Source organism: Molossus molossus, unplaced genomic scaffold (genome assembly GCF_014108415.1).
Source record: "Molossus molossus isolate mMolMol1 unplaced genomic scaffold, mMolMol1.p scaffold_m16_p_5, whole genome shotgun sequence".
Classification (NCBI taxonomy): Eukaryota; Metazoa; Chordata; class Mammalia; order Chiroptera; family Molossidae; genus Molossus; species Molossus molossus.
Window position 1 is genome coordinate 64,734,679 of NW_023425388.1, and position 23,080 is coordinate 64,757,758.

General features: G+C 36.8%; 1 protein-coding gene and 1 pseudogene across 2 annotated transcripts in view; both read right to left on the reverse strand.

The window, feature by feature from the left end:
- Positions 1-23,080, reverse strand: part of EAF2 (ELL associated factor 2) — a 59,195-nt gene that overhangs the window by 16,176 nt on the left and 19,939 nt on the right. For both annotated transcript variants that reach the window (XM_036243317.1, XM_036243318.1), the window contains one exon: positions 22,921-23,066. In XM_036243317.1, coding sequence (XP_036099210.1) covers positions 22,921-23,066 — 146 coding nt within the window. The remainder of the gene's footprint in view (positions 1-22,920; positions 23,067-23,080) is intronic.
- On the reverse strand, positions 6,352-6,836 carry LOC118617401 (annotated as a pseudogene).

The window sequence follows — 23,080 nt, forward strand, 5'->3', positions numbered from 1 at the left end:
CTTCTCTTCCTGGCACTGCAACCCTGAGCGAGGCACCTGGTGTGGGATGGGGACCCCCTCAGTCCTCAGGGAGAACTTTGGCAGCTGAGGTATCCTCCTGATTTTTATCCGCCACACGTGGGTGTGGGACCAGCCAGTCCGCCTCCGCCCCTCCCACCAGTCTCGATGTGGCTGCTTCTTTAATTCTGTAGTTGTAGGACTTCCATTCAGCTTGATTTCAGGCGGTTTTGAATGATGGTTGTCCTGTAGTTTAGTTGTAACTTTAATGTGGTTGTGGGAAGACGTGATACCGCGTTTACCTATGCTGCCATCTTGACCGGAAGTAATTTTTTCTTATAGTGTCCTTGTCTGGCTCTGGTGTGAAGGTAGCACTGGCCTCATTAAATGCATGTGAAACTGTTCCCTCCTTTTCAATTTTCTGGAATAGTTTGAGAGTACATGGCATTAAGTCTTCTTTAAACATTTGGTAGAATTTATCAGTGAAGCTGTCTTGTCCTGGCATTTCTTTGCTAGGAGATTTTTAAATTATTTATTTCTTTTATTTTTATTGTTCAGAGTATTACAGATATCCTCCATTTTCCCCCTCCATCCGGTTCCTGCCCCACCCCAGGCCTTCACCACACTATTGTCTGTGTCCTTGGATTGTGTATATATGCACATAAGTTCTTTGGTTATTCTCTGCCTGCTCTCCCTCCCACCTTCCCACTGAGATCCATCAGTCTGTTGCATGCTTCCATGTCTCCAGATCTATTTTTGTACATTGGTTTATTTTGTTCATTAGATTCCACATATAAGTGAGATCATGTGATACTTGTCTTTCTTTGACTTGCATATTTTGCTTACCATTATACCCTCCAGGTCCCTCCATGCTGTCACAAAGAGTAAGAGATCCTTCTTTATTACGGCTGCATAGTATTGTTAAAAGGTTATTATTATTATTATTATTATTATTATTATTATTACTGATTCAATCTCCTTACATTATTGGCCTGTTCAGATTTTCTACTTCTTCATAATTTAGTTTTGGAAGGTTTCTAGGAATTTATCCATTTCTTCTAGATCAGCAGTTCTCAACCTGTGGGCGTGACCTCTTTGGGGGTCGAACGATCCTTTCACAGGGGTTGCCTAAGACATAACAGTAGCAAAATTACAGTTATGAAGTAGCAATGAAAATAATTGTATGGTTGGGGGTTACCACAACATGAGGAACTGAATTAAAGGGTCGCGGCATTAGGAAGGTTGAGAACCACTGTTCTAGATAATCCAATTTGTTAGCATATAATTGTTCTTTTATTTATTTATTTATTTATTTATTTATTTATTTATTTATTTTTATTTATTGTTTTGTTACAGATATTTCACCTTTTTTACCCCATTGGCACCCCCCTCCCACCCCACCCCCGCCCCGTCCCCGGTTTAGTTGTCCATGTCCATTGGTCATGCATACATGCATATAAGTTCTGTGGTTTATCTCTCCCCGCCCACACACCCTCTTTTGAGGGATGTCAGTCTGTGCCCTACTTCCATGTTTCTGGGTCTACCGTATTCCTCAGACTGTTATGTTCATTATATTCCGTATATAAGTGAGATCATGTGGTATTTGTCTTTTTCTGCTTGGCTTCTTTCACTTAGGATAATACTTTCCAGGTCCCTCCATGTCGTCTCAAAGGATAAGAGATCTTTCTTTCTTACTGCTGCATAGTACTCCATTGTGTATATGTACCACAGCTTTTTTATCCATTCGTCTACTGATGGACACTTGGGCTGTTTCCAGATCTTAGCTATTGCAAATAGTGCTGCTATGAACATGGGGGTACATATATTCTTCCTGATTGGTGTTTCAGGCTTCTTAGGGTATATTCCTAGAAGTGGGATCACTGGGTCAAATGGAAGTTCAATTTTTAATTTTTTGAGGTAACACCATATTGTTTTCCATAGTGGCTGCACCAGTCTGCATTCCCACCAGCAGTGTATTAGAGTCCCCTTTTCTCCACACCCTCGCCAACACTTGTTGTTTGATGATTTGTAGATGGCGGCCATTCTGACAGGTGTGAGGTGATACTTCATTGTTCTTTTAATTTGCATCTCTCTGATGATTAGTGATGTTGAGCATTTCTTCATATGTCTCTTGGCCATTTGTATGTCCTGTTTGGAGAGGTGTCTATTCAGCCCTTCTGGCCTGTAGTGTTTCTTGTGAGAAGTCAGTTGAGAGCCTTATGGGGTTTCCTTTGTAGGTAACCTGTTGCTTATCTCTTGCTGCTTTTAGGGTTCTGTCTTTGTCTTTAATTTGTGGCATTTTAATTACTATGTGTCTTGGTGTGGGCCTGTTTGGGTTCTTCTTACTTGGGACTCTCTGTGCTTCTTGAACTTGAATGCCTTCTTCCTTCACCAAATTAGGAAAGTTTTCTGTCACAATTTTTTTGAATATATTCTCTATCCCTTGCTCATTTTCTTCTTCTTCGGGGACTCCTATGATGCGAATATTATTACGTTTCCCGTTGTCCCACAGTTCTCTTAAGCTGTCTTCCTGTTTTTTAATAGTTTTTTCCTTTTGTTTTTCTGATTGGTTGATTTTTTCTACCCTGTCTTCTAATTCACTGATCCGGTCCTCAGCTTCCTCTACTCTGCTTTTTAAACCTTCCAATGTGGTTTTCATTACTGATATGTCATTTTTTATCTCTTCTTGATGGTTTTTAATTTCCAGTTGGCTTATTTTCAGTGTCTCTATGTCCTTACTCATGCTGTTCAGCTTCCTCAAGATCATGGCTCTGAATTCTAGCTCTGTTAACATGCCTAATTGCTCCACATTGATCTCATCTTCGGTGGAAGTCTCTTGCTCTTTCATTTGGCTTCTGTTTCTGTGTTTCACCATTTTGGCTATCACAGTGGGCTTTGGATCGTGTCAAGTTTTCCCTTGGGTGTTGGTGTTCTGCTGTTTGTGGCTCCCTCTCCTGTGTTTAGATGAGGGAGGACCCACGTTAAACACCACTGTCAAGTCTTACTTTCCTGGTTAAAGTTGCTAGCCCAGGAAAGGTACTGTTATCCTCTAGCTTTTTGCCTGGAGGCTAGCAGTTGAGGTTACTTGATGAGTTTTGGGTTGTCAGTTGATTGAAAAACTCCCTCAGGTGCTCAGCACAAGGGGATTTCACGAGGGCGGGGCAGATGCTGGTTGTTAATGAGCCTCAGTTAGCACTTCAATGGCCCACAGGCTGGCGTTGGATCTCCAAGGGAGGGGCTGCTGCCTCTCCTCAGAGCCCTGGGAAGGAGCAATATGGCCACCGTCCTGTGTGGCTTCCACTCAGCAAAAGCTCTGAGCGCCCTCCAAATCCCGAGTGTCCCCACATAGTTCCAGTTCAGTCTGCCCTCCCTCTGCTGGAGACCAAGTTGAGTGGCTGTGGCTGTTTTAGCCTGTCCCGGCTCTGCGCTGTGGATCTGCTTGGGCGTGTAACCTGAGGGCACCGCTCCCAGCTAAGGCTGCTGCAGACCATAGGCTGGAATTACAACTATAACACAGACAAATTGACGGGAAAAAGCAACAGAAAAGCAACTTGAGAGGACCATATAACGAGGGACACTGACTCGATCCTGGTAGGCTTGCGAAGGCGCCGAGACGGGGGCTGGGAGCCTATGGTCTGCAGCAGCCTTAGCTGCTGGGCCTGGGAGACGGTCTGTGTAGCTTCCGTTCACTCCGCCGCCATTTTTTCCCTCAGCATATAATTGTTCATAGTAGTCTCTTACAAATTTTTATATTTCTGTGGTATCCACTGTGATGTCTTGCACTGCTGATTTTGAGTCTTCTCTTTTATACTGTTAGTCTATTTAAAGGCTTGTCAATTTTATCTTTTCAAACAACCAACTTCTAGTCTCTACTTTTTTTATTTCTGCTCTGATCTTTATTATTTCCTTCCTTCTAACTTTGGGCTTAGTTTGTTCATTTTCTAGTTCCTTGAGGTATAAAGTTAGGTTAGTTTAGTTTTTTGTTTTTTTTTTAATTGAAGGCACTTATTACTATATTCCTTTTAGAACTACTTCTGTTATGTCCCATAAGTTTTTGTATATTGTACTTTCATTTTCATTTATTTCAATATTTTTTATTTTTTCTTTGATCAACTGGTGTTTAAGATTATGCTGCTTGATTTCCATATGTTTGTGATTTTTATATTTTCTTCCTGTTACTGATTCTAATTTTATGCCCTTGTGGTTGAAAAAGATACTCAACATGATTTCAATCTCTTTGAATATGCTAAGACTGACTTTTTTTGTTTGTTTGTTTTTTTACCTAACATATGATCTATCATGGAAAATGTTCCATGTCTGCTTGAGAAGAATGTACATTCTGCTGCTGTTGGATGGAATATTTTATGTTTTTGTTAGGTCTATTTTGTTTAACATGTAGTTTAAAGTCTAATGTTATCTTATTCATTTCCTGCCTGGATAATTTATCCATTGTCAAAAATGGGGTATTGAACTCCGCTGCTATTATTGCATTGAAATCTCTATTTCTCCCTTCAGATATATTAATATTTAATATATTTAGGTGCTCTAATATTGGGTACAAATGCAACTGTTATATCCTCTTGATAAATTGATCCCTTTATCATTTTATAATGACTTTCTTTGTCTCTTGTGACACTTTTTGACCCAGTCTGTTCTGTCTGATATAGGTATAGCTACCCACACATTATTTTGGTTTCCAGCTGAATGGAACCTTTTTCTTTCCCTTCAGTTTTACTATGCATGTCCTTAAAGCTGAAGTGAATCTCCTGTAGGTAGCATATAGTTGAATCTTGTTTTTTATTCATTCAGCTACTCTATGACTTTTGGAGATTTTAACCCATTTCAGTTTAAAGTAATTATCGATAGGTAAATTGCCACCTGTTAATTGTATTATGGCTATTTTGTAGTTCCTTTGTTCTTCTCACTGTTTTCTTTTGTGATCTGTTTAATTTCCACAGTTGTACACTTTGATTCTTTTCTCTTTACCTTTTGTGTATCTACTGGTTCTCAACCTTCCTAATGACACGACCCTTTAATACAGTTCCTCATGTTGTGGTGACACCCAACCACAAAATTACTTTTGTTGCTATTTCATAACTGTAATTGCTACTGTTATGTCTTAGGTGACCCCTGTGAAAGGGTCATTCGACCCCCAAAGGGGTGGCAACCCACAGGTGAGAACCCGTTAGAGGCTTTTGCTTTGTGGCTACCATGAGGCTACAAAAAAATCTCTTACTGTTGTAACAGTTTATTTTAAGCTCATAATAACTTCTACCTCATAAAAAACTCTATCCTTTTATTCCTTTCCTTACATATTATGTTTTTGATGTTACAATTTACATATTTTATTTTATTTTGTTGTTATTTTTTAATCCTCACCCGAGGACATTTTCCCATTTTTTGTTCAGATAGAGTGGGAGGAAGAGAGAGGAAGAGAAGAGAGAGAGAGAGAGACAAACATCAACATGAAAGGGACACATCGAGTGGTTGCCAACCGCATGACCCATCCGGGGCTGGGGACAAACTGTAACTGAGGTATGCGCCCTTAGCGGGAACCGAACCTGGGTCTCTCTGGACCGCAGACCAATGCTCTAACCGCTGAGCCAAACCAGCCAGGGCCATATTTTAAAAATGTATGTCCATTAACAAATTATTGTAGCTATAGTTATGTATTTATTTTTTATCCTCACCCGAGGACATTTTTTCTTTCTTTCTTTTTTTTTTCAGGTAGAGTGGGAGGGAGAGAGAGGGAAACATTGATGTGAAAGGGACACATCGAATAGCTACTACCCACACGACCAACCAGGGCTGGGGACAAACTGCAACGGAGGTATATGCCCTTAGCAGGAACCAAACCCGGGTCTCTCTGGACCACAGGCCAACACTGTAACCGCTGAGCCAAACTGGCCAGGGCTATAGTTATTATTATTATTTTTTACAGGTTAAAAAAAATGTCTTCTTTTATTTATTTATTTTTTAAATTAATTAATTTATTTTTGTTACAGGTGTTTCTCCTTCCCCCCTCACCGATTCCCCGTCCTCTCCCTTCCCGCCCTGCTTTTTCAGCATCTATTGATATGATCATATGATTTTTATCTTTCATTAGCTATAGTTAATAATACTTCTGTCTTTAAATTTTATACTAAAGTGGTGTTCACACCACTATTACAGTATCAGAGTATTCTAAATTTGACTCTATATTTAACTTCACCAATAAGTTTTCTATTTTTTTTTTAGAACACCAAGTTTTCTTTAATTATTTTTTTGGGTGAAGGGACATCACACTTCTACTCAATTAAGAGAAACACTTTTTTTTTTTTTTAAATCAGTATAGAGGTCTTCTTTTTACACTTATCATGCCATATATTCATAGGGAATGGGTTCCAGTAGCTCAGGCTCCTTTCCATTGGTTCTCACAAAATGTGCTTCTCTGGGTGGAGCAGGTGACACTTCAGTTGAACCCAGGTTCCTTTCTTTTTGGCTTCCTTCTTTTTCTGATCATTTTCTTTGACACATTTCAGGAAACTATCTCGGCTCTTAGAGTGCTTAATATGCTCAATACGTACATTAATTCTCTCAGCAAGAATCTTGCCCTTGACTTGTTTGTTCACAACAATGCCCACTGTATGCTGGGTGACATAGTAGACTCTTCTAGTTTTGCCATGGTAACATTTGTGGGGCATTTCTTTTTGAACAGTGCCCATTCCCTTTATGTCCACAATAACACCTTTCTGATAGATTCACATGTATGTGGCCAAAGGAACAACTCCATGTTTTCTAAAAGGCCTAGAGAACATATAGCAGGTGTCACTCCTCTTTCCCTTTGTGTTCATCATTTTGGTGAATTAGTAGAAGATGAAGGTTTCAGCCGAAAAGAAGCAAGTTTTCTATTTTCATGTCATCATTTAGCATACTCTCATTTCAGCTTGAAGAACTTCCTTTAGCACTTCTTGTAAGGCATGTCTGGTGGTGATGCACTCCCTCACCTTATGTTTACCTAGGAAAGTCTACATCTCCTTTGTTTCTGAAGGAAAATTTTGCTGGTTAATGTATTTTTGGTTGGGAGGGTTTTTTTTTTTTTTAGCACTTTAAAAATATCACCCCACTCTCTCAGCCTGCAAAGTTTCTGCTGAGAAATCTATTTTGGATTTTTCAGTGGCTGTAAAACTATTCAGATTATGGACATCTTGGCTGAGTTTTAGCTTTTGAGGAATTGGTCCACTTCTAAATTGTAAAATTTACAAGCAAAATTGTAACATTCATTTATAATCTTTAATCTGTAATCTCATTATATTCCTGATAATAGTGACTTGTATCTTCTTCTTGTCAGTCCTACTAGAGGTTTATCAATATTAATTTTTGGATAAACCTTTTCGTTTCACTAATTTTTCTTTATTGTTTTTCTATTTTCAATTTCATTGATTTCTGCCTTAATTTTAATAATTTGCTCCTTTTTGCTTGTTTTGGGTTTAATCTGCTTTTTCCTACTTTGTTGAGGTAGGAACTTAAATTATTGATATGACACTTTTTCCTTATTCCTAAAGTAATCATTTAGTGCAGTAAATTTCCCTGAGCACTCCTTTCGCTGTATCCTCCATATTTTGGTATGCTGTATTTACTTTATACATTTAGTTCTATATAATTTTAATTTTCTTTGATTCTTCCTCTTTAACCCATGGATCATTTAGAAGTGTGCTGTTTTATTTCCAAATATTTAGAGATTTTCTTGTTGTCTGTTATTTTTAGTTTGCTTCCATTGTAGTCAGAAACATGTGTATAATTTCAGTTTTTATAAATTTATTGAGATTTGTTTTATAGCCCAGGATATGATCTATGTTGATAAATATTACATGAGTGCTTGAAAAAAAGGTGAATTCTGCTGTTGTTGCATGGAGTATTGTATATAGTTACATATAATATATAAAAATAATATAGACATAGATATGTAAATATAAATATATAGGTATCAATTAGATCCTGTTAATTGTATTGTTTAGTTTTTTGATATCTTTCTTCACTTTCTGTCTAGTAAGTCTATCAGTTACTGAGAGCAGAATGTTGATGAACCCAAGTATAATTGTGGATTTATTTTTCCTTTAAGCTTTAGCAGTCTTTGATTCATGTAGTTGTTTTTGTGTTCCATATATGTTGCCCTGATAGACTAATCCTTTTATCATTATTAATGTTCCTCTTTGTAGAAATTTGCTTTGCTCTGAGTCTACTTTTTCTAATATAAATGCAGCCACACAGCTTTTAAAAATTAATGTTTATATTGCATATATTTTTCAACCTATTTTATTGAAATTGAGGTCAGTTTCCTATAAACAGCACGCAGTTGTGTGTGTTTTTAATACATTCTACTAATTTCTATCTTTTAGTTGGTTTTTTTAAACAACTTACATTTAAGGTAATTAATGATACATTAGACCTTAAATGTGTCATTTTGTTATTTGTTTTCTGTTTGTCTCCTCTGTATCTCAGTCCTCCACTTCTCTTTTCTTGCCTTTCTGTGGGTTACTTGAACCACTTTAGAATTTTATCTTTATTTATGGTTTTTTGAAAGTATCACTTTGTATATTTTTCCTAGTGGTTGCTTTGAAATAAAATAGATATGATTTTCAATACTTTATCACTTTGAGTAAGGTGTAGAAACCTCACTTTCATTTAGGTTCACTTCTATATGTTGTCTTTAGTATCAGAAGGTGTTATAATTTTTGTTTGAATAATCACATATCATTTAGATAAGTCACAAGAAAATCCATAATCATATTTTGTGCTTGTTTTTTCACTTCCCGATTCCCTCTTTTATTACTTCTCTTGTTTAAATAACTCTGTATAGCTAATATTTAAGGATAGTCTGGTAGCAACAAATTCTTCTAATCCTCCTTTCTAAGAAAGGCCATTCTCCCTTCATTACTAAAGAGTCATTTCACCAGATAATGAATTCATGGTTGACATTTCTTTTAGCACTTAAACAATATCATGCCATTTCCTTCTGGTCTCTAGTTTCAGATGAGAATTGTTGTGATTTGAATGGCATTCTTCTACAGGTAATGTGTCATTTCTCTCTTGCTTCCAAGGTTTTTTCTTTACCTTTAGCTTTCCATTTTATTATGATGTACCTTGGCATGGAATTTTTTGAGTTTATCATGTTTAAAATTTGTTCAGCTTTTTGAATCTGTGATTTTATATCTTTCATCCCACTTGGGATGTTTTCAGGTATTATTTATTTAAACACTCTTTTAGCCCCATCTTCCTCTCCTCCAAGATGATGTTGATAAAAATGTTGGATCTTTTGTCACCTTAGTTTTTTGTTGTTATTATTATTGTATCTTCCAGTTCTACAAATTATACTTGATTTTTGTTTACAATTTCTATTTCTTTGCTGTCATTTTCTTTTCTTTTTTTCATTTATTTCAAGAGAATTTATAGTTGTTTTTAAAATCATGTTTGTGATAATTGCTTTAAAACTCTGTATCCTAGTTAATTTTTTTCCCACAGGCAATCACCCTGTAGGTTTAGCATGCAGATTCTTGTCTACTTTTATGAGCTTTGATTCAAATGACAACCTAATTTTCATAGCCACTGCTTCTCAATTTCTTAAAAAGCCTGTTGCAATTTTGATAGGAATTGCACTGAATCCATAGATCAATTTGGCATCTTTGTTGTTGTTGTTTTATTATTAATTTATTTATTTTTGCTACAGATGTTTCTCATTTCCCCCCTCCTGGACACCCTCCTCCAGACCCTGCCCCTCCCCCTAGCATTGTTGTGTATGTCCATTCATTACACATACATGCATAAGTTCCGTGGTTTATCTCATCCCTCTCCCTTGCCTCCTCCCTTGAGGTTTGTCAGTCTGAACCATACTCCTTTCTATGTCTCTGGGTCTATTTTGTTCATCAGCTTATTTTGTTCATTATGTTCCACAAATAAGTGAGATCACATGCTATTTGTCTTTCTCTGATTGGCTTATTTTACTCAGCATAATAATCCCCAGGTCCCTCCATATCGTCTCAAAGGATAAGAGATCGCTCTTTCTTTCAGTTGCACAGTGTTCCATTGTGTACATGTACCACAGCTTTTTATCCATTCATCTAGTGATGGATACTTGGGTTGTTTCTAGATCTTAGCAATTATAAATAGTACTGCTATGAACATAGGGGTACATGTATTCTTTCTGATTGGTGTTTCAGGCTTCTTAGAATATATTCCTAGAAGTGGGATCACTGGGTCAAACAGAAGAAGATATGAAAAAGTGGAAGCATATACCTTGTTCGTGGATTAGAAGAACTAACATCATTAAAATGTCCATATTACCCAAAGCAATCTATAGATTCAATGCAATCCCCATCAAAATACCAACAAAATATTTCAAAGTATTTAGAACAAATACTTCAAAAGTTTATATGGAAACAAAAAAGACCCTGAATAGCCATAGCAATATTCAAAAAAACAAAACAAAAACAGAACAAAGTAGGAGGGATCACAATGCCGAATATCAGGTTATACTACAAAGCCACTGTAATCCATTGTAATCAAAACAGCCTGGTAATGGCACAAGAACAGGTATATAGATCAATGGAACAGAACAGAGAACCCAAGACAGAAATTGACCCAAGACATTATGCTCAATTAATATTTGACAAAGGTGGCAAGAGCATACAATGGAATAAAGACAACCTCTTTGATAAATGGTGTTGGGAAAATTGGACAGCTACATGCAAAAAAACGAAACTAGATCACCAACTTACACCATACTCAAGAATAAACTCAAAATGGATAAAAGACGTAAATGTGACTCATGAATCCATAAAAATACTATGAGAAAATGTAGAGAACAAAATTTCAGATATCACACACAGCAGAATGTTCACTGATACAATGCCTAAGGCAAGAGAAACAAAGGAAAAAATGAATACATGAGACTATATCAAACTATCAAGCTTCTGCACAGTAAAAGAAATAAAAAACAAGCATCAAAATGGAAAGGGAACCCACTATATGGGAGAGCAAAACTGACAACGATATATCAGATAAAAGATTAATTTCCAAAATATATAGAGTACTCATACAATTCAACAAAAGGAAAACAAAGAACCCAATGAAAAAATGGTCAGAGGACCTAAATAGACACCTCTCCAAACAGACTTACAAATGGCCAAGAGACATATGAAAAAATCCTCAACATCACAAATCATCAGAGAGATGCAAATTAAAACAACTATGAGGTATCACCTCACACCTGCCAGAATGGCTGCCATCAACAAACCATCAAACAACAAGTGCTGGCGAGGGTGTGGAGAAAAGGGGACTCTAGTACACTGCTGGTGGGAATGCAGACTGGTGCAGCCACTATGGACAACAATATGGTTTTTCCTCGAAAAATTGAAAATTAAACTACAATTTGGCATCTTAAGGACACTGACTCTTCTGATACATAAACACAGTATCTCTATTTACTTAGATATTTTTAAATTTTCTCAGCAATGCTTTATAGTTTTCAATATACAGGTCTTTCACAAATTTTGTCAGATCTATCTATAATTTCTAAATTTTGGAAGCTGTTATAAATGCCTTTGTTTTCATAATTTCTAATTGCTCATTGCTAGTATACAGAAATACAATTATTTTTGTTTATTTCCCTGTATTCTTTAACTTTGCCAAACTCATAATTCTAGCAGCTTTTTTTGTAGATACCATATTTTCTACATAGACAATCATGTGATCTGTGAATAATGAGTTTTACTTCTTCCTTTCCAATCTGGATATCTTTTATTTCTTTTGCTTGATTTACTACACCAATTAGAATCTCTAATACAATGAATACAGGTATCAGAGTAAAAAAATATATATATATTATTTCTGATGCTAGAGGGAAAACATTTAATCTCTTAAAATTATGTGTGATTACAGCTGCAGGCTTTTCCTAGATGACATTCATCAGATTAAATTCTCTTCTATTTCTATTTTGCTGAAAGTTTTTATTTTTTAAATCAAGAATGACAGTTGAAGTCATGGGATCTAAAGTAAAGCATAGGAATATAGTCAATAATTTTTTAATAACTACATATGGTGTTAGATGAGTACTAGAATTAGCAATGTTCACTTCAGAAATTATATATAAATTTCTAGTCACTATGTTGCACACCTGAAACTAATAATATGATATTGTAGTCAACTACAATTGAAAAATTTGTTTTAAAAAGATCTGAAATTTATCAAATGTTGTTTCTACTGTTTTTAAAATAGCTTTAATATATTTTATTTTTTAATATGGTGAATAGTGATTGACTTTTCAAAGTTTGTATTCCTGGGAAAACTCCACTTGGTCATGATGTACTATTCTTTTAATATATCAGCATTTGGGGTTAATTCTTTGTTGATGTTCTGTGTACTGTAGGATGTTTAGCAGCATCCCTAGCGTCTATCCATTAGATGCCAGTGGCACTGCTGCCCCACAGCTGTGACAACCAAAAATGTCTGTAGACATTGCCAGATGTCCTCTTAGAGGACAAAAACCATCTCTAGTTGAAAACTACTGTTACATATTGTTAAATTCAATTTTTTAAAATTTGACCTTGAGGAATAAGTTGGAAAATATTTCTTCCTTTGTAATTAAAACAGAAGAGTTTGTATCAAATTAATAGTATTTCTTCATTAAATGATGGGTAGAATTATCCAGTGAAGCCATCTGTGGCTGGAAATTTGTGTGTTTGTGGGTGTAGGAGAGGGTTTTAAATACAACTCAATATCTCTAGAGGATTTAGGAATATTCATGTTATCTGTTCTTTTTGAGTAAACTTTGTACCCTGTAAGGAAATGGTCCATATCATCTAATTTATTAGATTTATGGGCATACACAGAGAGATACAAGGTTAAATAACTCTCCCTAGGCCACATAGCTGATAGGTGATAGAGCTGAGATTGATTAATTGATTGAATGAATCCTCACCCAAGGACATTTTTTTTTTTTTTTTTTTTTTGCATTTATCTTCAGACAGAGAGGGAGGGAGAGAGGGAGGAAGAGAGAGAGAGAGAGAAACATCGATATGAGAGTAACACATGGAGTGGTTGCCACCCACACAGCCCCAACCAGGGCTGGGGACAAACTGCAACTGAGGTATGTGCCTTTTGCAGGAACTGAACCCGGGACTCTCTGGTCCATGGGCGGACTTTCTAACCACTGAGCCAAACCGGTCAGGGTTAGAGCTGAGTTTTAAATGCAAGTAGTCTGATTCCAAAGATGTCATTCTTAGTCACCACATATACTATGTCTCACTAAGACCAAAAGCTGGATCTTTGAAGAATAATGAAATATATATCAAATTCTAGCAATATTGGCCAAGAAAATGAGAGAGACAAGGCACTAATAATCAGTGTTATGAATAAAAAAGGGCCATAACAATGAATATTGTAGGAATTTATATAGATAAATCATGCTAGCAATTTAAAATGTGAATTAAACTGGTAAGTTGCAAGACAAAATTAAATAAAGAATAAAAAACCTGAATAAACCTAAATTTGTTAAAGAAATTTACCCAATCTATCAAGAATCAGAAAAACCTATCATATATAAACTGTTTCAATGAGTAGAGAAATATCTTGTATATAAATCCTTTTCAGTATATTCAGCTATGTATGCACAGATAGATAGAAAAAGGAAAAGAATGTGTTGGAAAGGAAAGAGAGACGTCTGTAGTTTTTTTAAAAACCTAAAGCCAAAGTAGTAAAATGTTAAATCTAAGTTGTAGGTATATGATCTGTTATATTATTATCTGCATTTTCTTTATGTTTTAAATAGCCATTAAAATTTTTAAAGGTTAATCGAAATAATGTATGGGAAGACTTGGCACATACTATTTACCTACAAAAACACAATGTAAAAATTTTATCCTATCGGTAGAAACTGACAGTTGCACTAGGGTGGTGAGATTGAATGATTTTATATTAACATTATTCTTCAACATTATATTCTCTTTTAAATACATAATCATTGTCTAAAAAATTGTAAGTTCATTGTAAAAATTCAAATAATCTGCACATAAAAAATGAAAGGTTCCTCAAAGATAATGCTTACATTTTAGTATAATTCTTCCAATTTCTTCTATGCATCTACAAACTTACACAAATTTTGTTTTAAAAAATGATTCAGCCCTGACTAGTTTGACTCTGCAGTTAGAGCATCAGCCTGTGGACCACAGAGTTACAGGTTTGATTCCGATCACCTACCTCAGTTGCGGTTTCATCCCCAGGCTTGGTTCAGGAGGCAACCAGTTGATGTCTCTCACGTAGATGTTTCTCTCTCTCTCTCTCTCTCTCTCTCTCTCTCTCCCCCCCTCCCTCCCTCCCTCCCTATTTGAAAATAAATGGAAAAATATCCTCAGGTGAGGATTGAAAAAAGAAAAGATTCATACATATATTATATATAAAGTTTTTCTTTTTTTGCTTAATAATACATCTGGAAATCCTTTGTTACTAAAATGTGGTCTCTTTTTAAAAATTGATGTGTAGTATTTAATCCCTTCTTGATGGGCAATTGGGATATTTCCATTTTTTTCCTTAGTCTAAAAACTGCATGGAACATTCTTATGTGACTGATATATATGTATATATATAATATATTTATCTGTACAAGTTTCACTATAGGAAAAATTTCTGGACTTTCTTGGTAAGGGATATGCACATTTTAATTTTAATAGTTATTAGCAAATAAGGATGATGAAAATGATAACAAATCCTCATATAGTACTTACTATGTACTAGACACTGTTCCAAGTGCTTTGCAGAAAAAAAATTCCTCTACAAAAAAATAAAGATGTGCCAATTTATAATTTCTTCAAAAATGTATGAACATACTTGCTTCCCTTTAGGTTCTTACCACTACTGGATGCTGACAAATGTGTTAGCTACTTCCAACCTCATAAAAGGGAAATTATCTCTTACAGTCGGCCCTCATTTATTGCGATTAATCAGTTCCAGATTTTACCGTGATAAATAAATTTCTGCGAAGTAGGATTATTTTTTCTTTAAATTATTTTTATTAATTTGTTTTTGTTACAGATGTTTCTCCTCTTTCCCTCATTGACATCCTCCTCCCCATCCCCCCTACCCCATCCCCAGCTTTGTAGTCTATGTCCATTGGTTATGCATATATGCATATAAGTTCTGTGGTTTATCTCTTCCCTCCAACACCCCCTCTTCTAAGGTTTGTCAGTATGTATCCTACCTCTATGTCTTTGGGTCAATTTTGTTCATCAGTTTGTTTAGTTCATTACATTCCACAAATAAGTGAGATTACGTGGTATTTGTCTTTCTCTGATTGGCTTATTTCACTTAGCATAATACTTGCCAGGTCCCTCCATCTCATCTCAAAGGATAAGAGATCTTTCTTTCTTACAGCTGTATAGTATTCCATTGTGTACATGTACCACAGCTTTTTTATCCACTCATCTACTGATGGACACTTGGGTTGTTTCCAGATTTTTGCTTTTGTAAATACTGCTGCTATGAGCATTGGGGTACATATATTCTGATTGGTGTTTCAGGCTGCTTAGGATATATTCCTAGTAGTGGGATCACTGGGTCAAATGGTAGTTCAATTTTTAACTTTTTGAGGTAGCACCCTAGTGTTTTCCATAGTGGCTGCACCAGTCTGCATTCCCACCAGCAGTGTACTAGAGTCTCCTTTTCTCCACACCCTTGCCAACACTTGTTGTTTGATAATTTGTTGATGGCGACCATTCTGATAGGTGTGAAGTGATATCTCATAGTTGTTTTAATTTGCATTTCTCTGATGATTAGTGATGTTGAACATTTTTTCATAAGTCTCTTGGCCATCTGTATATGTCCAGTTTAAAGAGGTGTCTATTTAGGTCCTCTGCCCATTTTTTGATTGGATTCTTTGTCTTCTTTTTGTTTTGGGTTGTATGAGTATTCTATATATTTTAGAAATTTATCCCTTACCTGATGCATCATTGGCAATTATGATCTCCCATATAGTGGGTTCCCTTTGCATTTTGATGGTTGTTTCTTTTGCTGTGCAGAAGCTTTTGAGTTTGATGTGGGCCCATGTGTTCATTTTTGCCTTTGTTTTTCTTGCCTTAGGTATCTGAAATTTTGTTGCCTACATTTTCTTCTAGAATTTTTATGGATTCACGAGTTAACATTTAAGTCTTTTATCCATTTTGAGTTTATTCTTGTGTATGGTGTAAGTTGGTGGTCTAGCTTCATTTTGTTGCAAGTAGCTGGTCCCATTTTCCCAACACCATTTATTGAAGAGACTGTCTTAACTCAACTGCATGTTCTTGCCACCTCTGTCAAATATTAATTGAGCATATTGTCATGGGTCAATTTCTGGGATCTCTGTTCTGTTCCATTGATCTATCTGCCTGTTCTTGTGCCAATACCAGGCTGTTTTGATTGCAGTGGCTTTGTAGTATAACCTGAAATCTGGTAATGTGATCCTTCCAACTTTGTTCTTCTTTTTCAAGATTGCTGTGGCCATTTGGGGTCTTTTTTGGTTCCATATAATCTATTGGAGTGTTTGTTCTAGTTCGGTAAAATATTTCGTTGGTATTTTGATGGGGATTGCATTGAATCTATGGATTGCTTTGGGTAGTATGGACATTTTAATTATGTTAATTCTTCCAATCCATGAACAAGGTATGTCCTTCCACTTTTTTATATCTTCCTCAATTTCTTTTTTCAATGACCTGTAGTTTTCTGTTAAGAGGTCCTTAACTTCTTTGGTTAAATTTATTCCTAGGTATCTTAATTTTTTTGCTGAGATGGAAATGAGATTTTTTTTTAGTTTCTCTTTCTGTGAGTTCATCACTGGTGTATAAGAATGCCGTCAATTTCTTGACATTGATTTTGTATCCTGCTACTTTGCCAAACTCATTTATTAAGTCTACTAAATTTTTGATAAAGTCTTTAAGGTTTTCTATGTACAATATCATGTCATCTGCAAATAATGACAGTTTCATTTCTGTCTTTCCAATTTGGATCCATTTTAGTTTTTCTTCATGTCTAATTGCTGTGGCTAAGACTTCAAGTACTATGTTGAATAAGAGTGGCGAAAGTGGGCATCCCTATTTTGTTCCCATTCTTAAGGGGAATGCTTTTAGTTTTTGCCCACTGAGTATGATGTTGGCTGTAGGTTTTTCATATACGGCTTTTATTATGTTGAGATATGGTCCCTCTATTCCCACATTGCTGAGCATTTTTATCAGAAATGGGTGCTGGATTTTGTTGAATGTTTTTCAGGATCTACTGATATGATCATATGATTTTTATCTTTCATTTTGTTTATGTGGTGTAACACGTTTATTGATTTGCAAATATTGTACCATCCTTGCATCCCTGGGATGAATCCCACTTGATCATGATGAATAATTTTTTTGATGTATTGCTGGATCTGATTTGCTAATATTTTCTTAAGGATTTTGGCATTTGTATTCATCAGGGATATTCACCTGTAGTTTTCTTTCTTTGTAGTGTCTTTATCCAGTTTGGGAGTTAGGATTGTGCTGGCCTCATAAAATGAGTTTGGAAGTGTTCCGTCTTATTGGATTTTTTGGAATAGTTTGAGGAGAACGGGTATTAGCTCTTCTTTGAATGTTTGGTAAAACTCCCCTGTGAAGCCATCTGGGCCTGGGCTTTTGTTTGCTGGGAGTTTCTTAATTACAGCTTCAATTTCCTTTGTTGTTATTGGTCTGTTCATGTTTTTTATCTCTTCCTGGTTCAGTTTTGGGAGGCTGTGTGTTTCTAGAAATTTGTCCATTTCTCCTAGATTGTCCAATTTGTTGGCGTATAATTATTCATAGTATGTTTTGATGATCCTTTGTATTTCTGTGGTGTCAGCTGTTACTTCTCCTCTTTCATTTCTGATTTTGTTTATTTGGTTTCTCTCTCTCTCTCTTTTTTTTATCCTCACTTGAGGACATTTTTCCAATTTTTATTCAGATAGAGCAGGAGGGAGAAAGAGAGAGAAACATTGACGTGAAAGGGACACATCGAGTAGCCACCACCTGCACGACCCAGCCAGGGCCAGGGACAAACTGCAGCTAAGGTACATGCCCTCAGTGGGAACCGAACCCAGGTCTCTGTGAACCACAGGCCGATGCTCTAACTGCTGAGCTATACCGGCTAGGGCTCTTTTTGTTTCTTGATAAGTCTTGCTAAAGGTCCATCTATCTTGTTTATCTTTTCAAAGAACCAGCTTTTTGTTTCATTGATATTTTGAATTGTTTTTTTGGTCTCTATGTCATTTATTTCTGCTCTGACCTTTACTATTTCCTTCCTCCTACTAGCTCTGGGTTTTTCTTTTTGTTTACTTTCTAATTCTTTAAGTTGTAGGGTTAGAAATCAATTAGGAATTTTTCTTGTTTCTCGAGGTAGGCCTGTAGTGCTGTGAACTTCCCTCTCAGGACTACTTTCGCTGTGTCCCATAAATTTTGTGTAGTTGTGTGTTCGCTTTCACTGGTTTCTAGGAAGTTTTTAATTTCTTCCTTAATCTTGTTAGTATCCCATTCGTTGTTTAATAACATGCTATTCAGCCTCCAAGTGTTTGAATGTCTTTGTGTGTTTTTATTGTAATTGAGTTCTAGTTTCATGCCATTGTGATCTGAGAAGGTGCTTGATATGATTTCAATCTTCTTGAATTTGTAGAGACTTGCTTTGTGTCATAACATGTGGTCTGTCTTTGAGAATGTCCCATGTGCACTTGAGAAGAATGTATATTCTGCAGCTTTGGGGTGAAATGTTCTGTAAATATCAATGAAGTCCAACTGATCTAGTTTGTCTTGTAAGGACTCTATGTTAATTTTTTGTCTACAAGATCTATCCAGTGCTGTCAGTGGCGTGTTAAAGTCACCCAGTATAATTGTATTGCTATTGATCTCTCCCTTGAAGTCCTCCAGAAGTTTTAATATATTTGGTGCTCCCGTATTTGGTGCATATATGTTTACCAGGATTATATCCTCTTGTTGGATTGATCCTTTTAATATTATGTAGTGTCCTTCTCTGTCTCTCATGGCCCTCATTTTGAAGTCTCTCTTGTCAGGTATGAGTATTGCTACACCAGCTTTTTTCTCATTTCCATTTGCTTGGAAAATATTTTCCATCCCTTCACTTTCATCCTGTGTGAGTCTTTTGTTGTGAGGTGGGTCTCTTGTGGACAGCATATATATAGGTCGTGTTTTCTTATCCAATCAGCTACCCTATGTCTTTTGATTGGAGCATTTAAGCCATTTACATTTAAGGTAATTATTGATAGATAGTTATTAGTTTCTAGTTTAATCTTATGCCTGTGTTCCTCTCTCTCTCTGTTTCTTCTTCTTACAACAGTCCCTTCAGCATTTCTTGCAGTGCTGGTTTGGTGGTGATAAATTCCTTTAGCTTTTTTTATTTGTGAAACTCTTTATTTCTCCTTCAATTTTGAATGATAGCCTTGCTGGATAGAGTAGTCTTGGATTCAGACCCTTGCCTTGCATTACTTTGTAAACTACATGCCACTCCCTGATTCTTCTCCTTCCAGTACCCCTATAATGTGAATGTTATTACATTTTGTATTGCCCCATAGTTCCCTTAAACTCTTCTCCTGCTTTGTAAACCTTTTTCTATTTGCTGCTCTATTTGGGTGTTTTTCTCTACCTTGTCTTCTAAGTTGCTGATTCAGTCTTCAGCTTCTTCTAATCTACTATTGAACCCTTCTAAGGTATTTTTCATAACAGCTATGTCATTCTTTATTTCCTCTTGATTTTTATGCATAGCTTCTACCTCTTTATGTGTAGCTTCTACCTCTTTTTTTTAAGCTGAAGTAATTCCCAGTGAGCTCTTCATAATTCTTAAGTTGCTTGTAGTTCTCACCAAATTGTTTGAGTACCCTTAAAATCACTGCTTTCAATTCTTTATCTGACAAGTTGCTTTCTTCCTTTTCCTGTATTCCTTTTCTTGTGATTCCTCTTTTTCTTTCTTTTGGGTGGTTTCTTTGTTTCCCCATTTTAGCTGTCTGGTAGCTCTAGACCCAGAGAAGAATGTTTGGACGTATAGGCAGCTCACTGTATATCAAATAAAGCTACTGTGCCTCCTAGCCTGTTCTGTTGTGTGTCGCCTCTTGCCTACGGTGGATGCTGGAGGATTGACTACTGGGGGCTGGTAGGTGCTGCTGCTGGATTGTGTGGGCCCCTCTGAGTCTGTGTTCCCAGCTGTTTGCTGGTGCCACCTGTAGCTGTATTGCTCAGGCCCTGCTGGAGCTACACTCTCTGCCCACACCTTGGGCTACTGGGTCACACAGGTCCCTCTGCATCCCTGGTTCTGCATTGCTCTTGTGGGGTGCTGTGTTGCACAGGCCCCTATGGGTCTCTGTTCCCGCACCACTCTTGTGGGGTGCTGTGTTGCACAGGTCCCTATGGATCCCCGGCTTTCCACCACTCTTGTGGGCTGCTGAGTCACACAGGTCCCTCTGGATCCCTGGCTTCCCACTGCTCTTGTGGGCCGCTGGTTCACACAGGCCCTTATGAATCCCCAGCTTCCCACCGCTCTTGTGTGCAGCTGTGCTGCACAGTTCCCTATAGAGCCCCAGGTCCTGCTGCTGGTGGCTGGGGAGTGCTGCTGCCCAGTGGGGCTCAGCTTCTGCTCAGCCTTCGCTGTAGTGTTTGGGGATGGTTCTCTGCTGCTGGTCTGTGCTTCTGTTGCCTGGGGATGGATGTCTGCTCCTAGCCTCTGTTGCTGGGAGTATATCTCGACTCTGATCAGGCTGCTTCTGTTGGGGATGGTGCTGGGCTCCCAGCCATTCGCGGTTTCTGCAACCAGCATCTTGACAGTCCTGCTACTGTGTTGACACAGGGTGTCCACTGGTCTGATGGTGCCAGGTGCACTGATGGGCTCAGGTTACTGGGCCCTAGCTGCTCCCACTGCCTCCTCCCAGGGAAGACCTGGAATCTTCAAAAATGGTAGGACCTCCCCGTGGCACCGGGAGAAGCACCCTGAAGAGCCACTTACTGTGGTAGCCAGCTGCTCCCATCCACAGCACAGGAACCTGCTGCTCCGTGTCTCTGCACTACATGAGTTTGGTTGTCCATGTTCATGTCCACTCACTCTCTCTCACACACTAGCTCACTCTCTCAGGCACTCACCCTCCCTCCAGTCCTGCCCACCACCATCTTTTCTATTCCGAATTCTTGATTTACTATACAGTCTTCCCTCACCACTTTGTGCTTTGACTTTCGCGGCTTCACTCTATCGCGGTTTATATTTGAAAAAACCGCGATAGAGTGAAGCCAAGAAAGTCGAAGTGAAGTGGGGAGGGACGACTATAATCTTAAAGTTTGCATTTAATAGTATTAGTGAGTTTGATCAATTTTTTATATATCAAGTTGGGCAAAAGTAGATTTACAGTTATTCATATAAAAAATACAATAATTAATAATATTACAAGAATAAACTGTTTTGCATACTCACAACTGTAAACTACTTTTGCCCCACCCTATATTTATTAACCAATGTATATTTTATGTTGTGAAACTGACAAGTCCATATAGAAATTTTGCATGTGATAAAAATAGCTTTCAGATCAGCAAAAGTGTCTGGCACTATCTAGATGTGCCATAATCTAGACAGAAATCTGAAAATATGATTCAACCACAGCAGGAGGCACTGGCAGAGTAGGGTCCAGAAAATATGTAAAAGAAGACCATCTAAGGAACAGGCTATATATAAACATCTTAATGTAAATTCTTATACAATATTAGATCTTGTGGTTGGGTCATGTTAACTTATCCTCTACAATACAATGTTTCAATACAAAGCTTTTATTAAGGTCTCTGCTAAAAAACCCACACATGGGGGAACATCTTGTATTGTAAAATTATTGTTGAAGATACTATATCATTTAATACTTCCTAGAACAGGTTCCATATGATGAACTCCTTTTAGAATTTAGCAACAGAGAGGAGTCAAATTCTTTCATCTCTTAGATAATACAAAATATGCTACTTAGGTCTTTATTTTTGTGTTAGTGGCTAGAAAGCTCAGATCTAAATTTAATATTTTATTAATTAACAAATTTGCTTCCTCTTACCCTTTAATACCATGATTTTCTTTTCCAGTATTTTACAGTATACATGTAGATTAATGACATGATTTGAATCCATTTTGGAAGCACATATAATAAAATTTGAAATCCCTTTCAGCAACAAGGGTTCGAGCATTCTATCTTCCTTACTGTTATTAGAGGGAACACTAATATATTAGGGGACTAATACTATACTGGGCCTAGAAGGAGGCAAGTGGAATTGGATTGCTGTATATAAATTATGAAGGAAAAGTGCAGAAGCAAATATACTTTGGTGACCAGGTCTTACTCCTACCACAATTACTATTACACTAACACCAAAACTGCAGCTAGAAAGAAAAAACAAACGGAAATTTCCTTACTGTCAAAAGGACTGTGCCTCCCTAGAAACACCTTTCTGCTGAGAAGTGAGCAGCAATTTAGAAGAACTTGCTGGCTGCTTCCACTTACTATATCTCCTCACCTCACTATTGTTTTGGTGACATCTTAGACATCTATAGTCTGGCTATGCAAAAAGAACTTCGACAGGAAGATGCTGTGGAGAACTGAATTTGAATCATCACAACTGTCAAAAAGAAAAAACTCCAGTTACACACACTCCAGTTACTAAACAATTTCCCTCCCCTGAATAATAAAAGAAGACACAAATTCTCTTGTACAGATACATAATTACATAATACCCTAAATCACAAACTATACTCTTAACCCCCCCAAAACCATAATAATAAAAAATACTATGCTCCTAATAAAACTTTACAGTTAGTTTTCTTGTTAATTAAAATGAAAAATTTCACTTATTCTTAATAATTTCTTGTAAAGGAACATTACATACACTTAGATTTTACCTCTTTCAATATCATCCATTGGAGATGTTGGGGACATCTTGTCTTCGGATGGAGAATCTTTTACAAGATTGGGAGTTCTAGTTAAATTCCGCATTTGTTGCTGCTGATGCTCTACATGAGACTGAAATTTACTGCTTCCTTCAACTCTGCAATTAAGAAT